Source organism: Rosa chinensis, chromosome 3, assembly GCF_002994745.2.
Source record: "Rosa chinensis cultivar Old Blush chromosome 3, RchiOBHm-V2, whole genome shotgun sequence".
NCBI lineage: Eukaryota > Viridiplantae > Streptophyta > Magnoliopsida > Rosales > Rosaceae > Rosa > Rosa chinensis.
Genome location: NC_037090.1, coordinates 32,826,440 through 32,827,734, shown reverse-complemented (window position 1 = coordinate 32,827,734; position 1,295 = coordinate 32,826,440). Strand labels below are relative to the sequence as shown.

General features: G+C 41.9%; 1 protein-coding gene across 1 annotated transcript; it reads left to right on the top strand.

Annotated features, from left to right (window-relative positions):
- The first annotated feature begins 428 nt into the window (after positions 1–428).
- Positions 429–881, top strand: LOC112194460. The gene has a single exon (XM_024334698.1). The coding sequence runs from the start codon at positions 429–431 to the stop codon at positions 879–881; it is 453 nt and encodes a 150-aa protein (XP_024190466.1).
- The last annotated feature ends 414 nt before the right edge of the window (positions 882–1,295 follow it).

The window sequence follows — 1,295 nt, the reverse complement described above, 5'->3', positions numbered from 1 at the left end:
TTTTCGGCCAATTTTTCGATGACTTCAAAACAAGGTAATTTTTATTAAACGTTCCCGCTTTCAATACTTTCAATTCCTTTTCTTTTTATTAGGGACTTGCAACCTCCCTTCTTCTACCCCTTTTTTTCTTCATAGGGGAGACATGAGCCGAACTTTGGGGGTTTATGCTATCTCCAAGCTTGGAGCTTGTTGAGACCTCCAAACTTAGAGTTTGTTAAGAAGATACGATCGACCACAAACACATCATTGTTTCGATCTAATCTAATACCTCTTGGAATAGAATTTCTTAGGAGTAACTATGCTCAGAAATTTTTATTGTTTTCATGGTAGCCTTTTTTGCTCAGTGTTTTTCAAGATGAGTAACCTGAACAAGTTGGACTTTGCTCCACTGGAGACAATAGGCTCTGGATATCACGAGCGGGTTCATGATGTCCGCCAGGTTCTTAAGGCTCAAGGAATCCTGGATACGGTTCTTGATCCTAGTTAGAATGTGCCTAGCTACTCCTAGAGAAGTTGCCGATTTGGAAGCGAATAGAGCTAATTTGGAGGAAAACAAGGCAAAAGCCAACATTCTCATGACACATCACATGAATGACTCGCTCCAAAATGAGTACTTGAATAAAGAAGATCCCAGAAAGCTGTGGGTTGAACTTGAAGAGCAATTTCATAACGTTCATAACTCCCTGCTTCCTTATTTAGAAGTGAGATGGAACAATCTCCGCTTATGTGATTTCAAGTCTATACTTGACTATAACTCGAAAGCCCTTCGCATCAAGTCTTTGATGGAATTCTGCGAAAAGTATATCAATGATGCGTTGATGATCAAGAGGACTCTCTCTACCTTCCCCGACTCTGCAATGATGGTTGCCAAGAACTATTAGATATTAGATAGATGTCAATGCAAGACTCATCACAAGGTTTTTTGAGCTAATTGGAGCCATGAATGTAGCTGAGAAGCACGACAACATCCTTATGAAGAACTATAACTCTAGACTCGTGGGAACCAAGTCTATTTCGGAGTCTAATCATAATCACGCCCCTAAGGAAGGGTGCAAGGGGCGTAACCCTAAATTTAAGGATAATTTTGGATGTTCTGGTCCATGTTCTCGCCCTAAAGAGGAAGGTAACCTCCAAGACAGGCAGGCATAGAACCATGGGGTTCAACATGTGAAGAGAGAAGGAGGCAAAGCCTCTGGCTATGGTGTTGATGCCACCAAGGGAAGTGGCCATCCAAAATGCCCCCCAAAGGCACCTTGATCAAGGGAGCTAGACCATAAAGATGCTTGTCTTTGATG

Excerpts from the sequence above, each read along its gene's own strand:
- LOC112194460 (XM_024334698.1), top strand. The coding sequence starts at position 429 with ATGTCCGCCAGGTTCTTAAGGCTCAAGGAATCCTGGATACGGTTCTTG.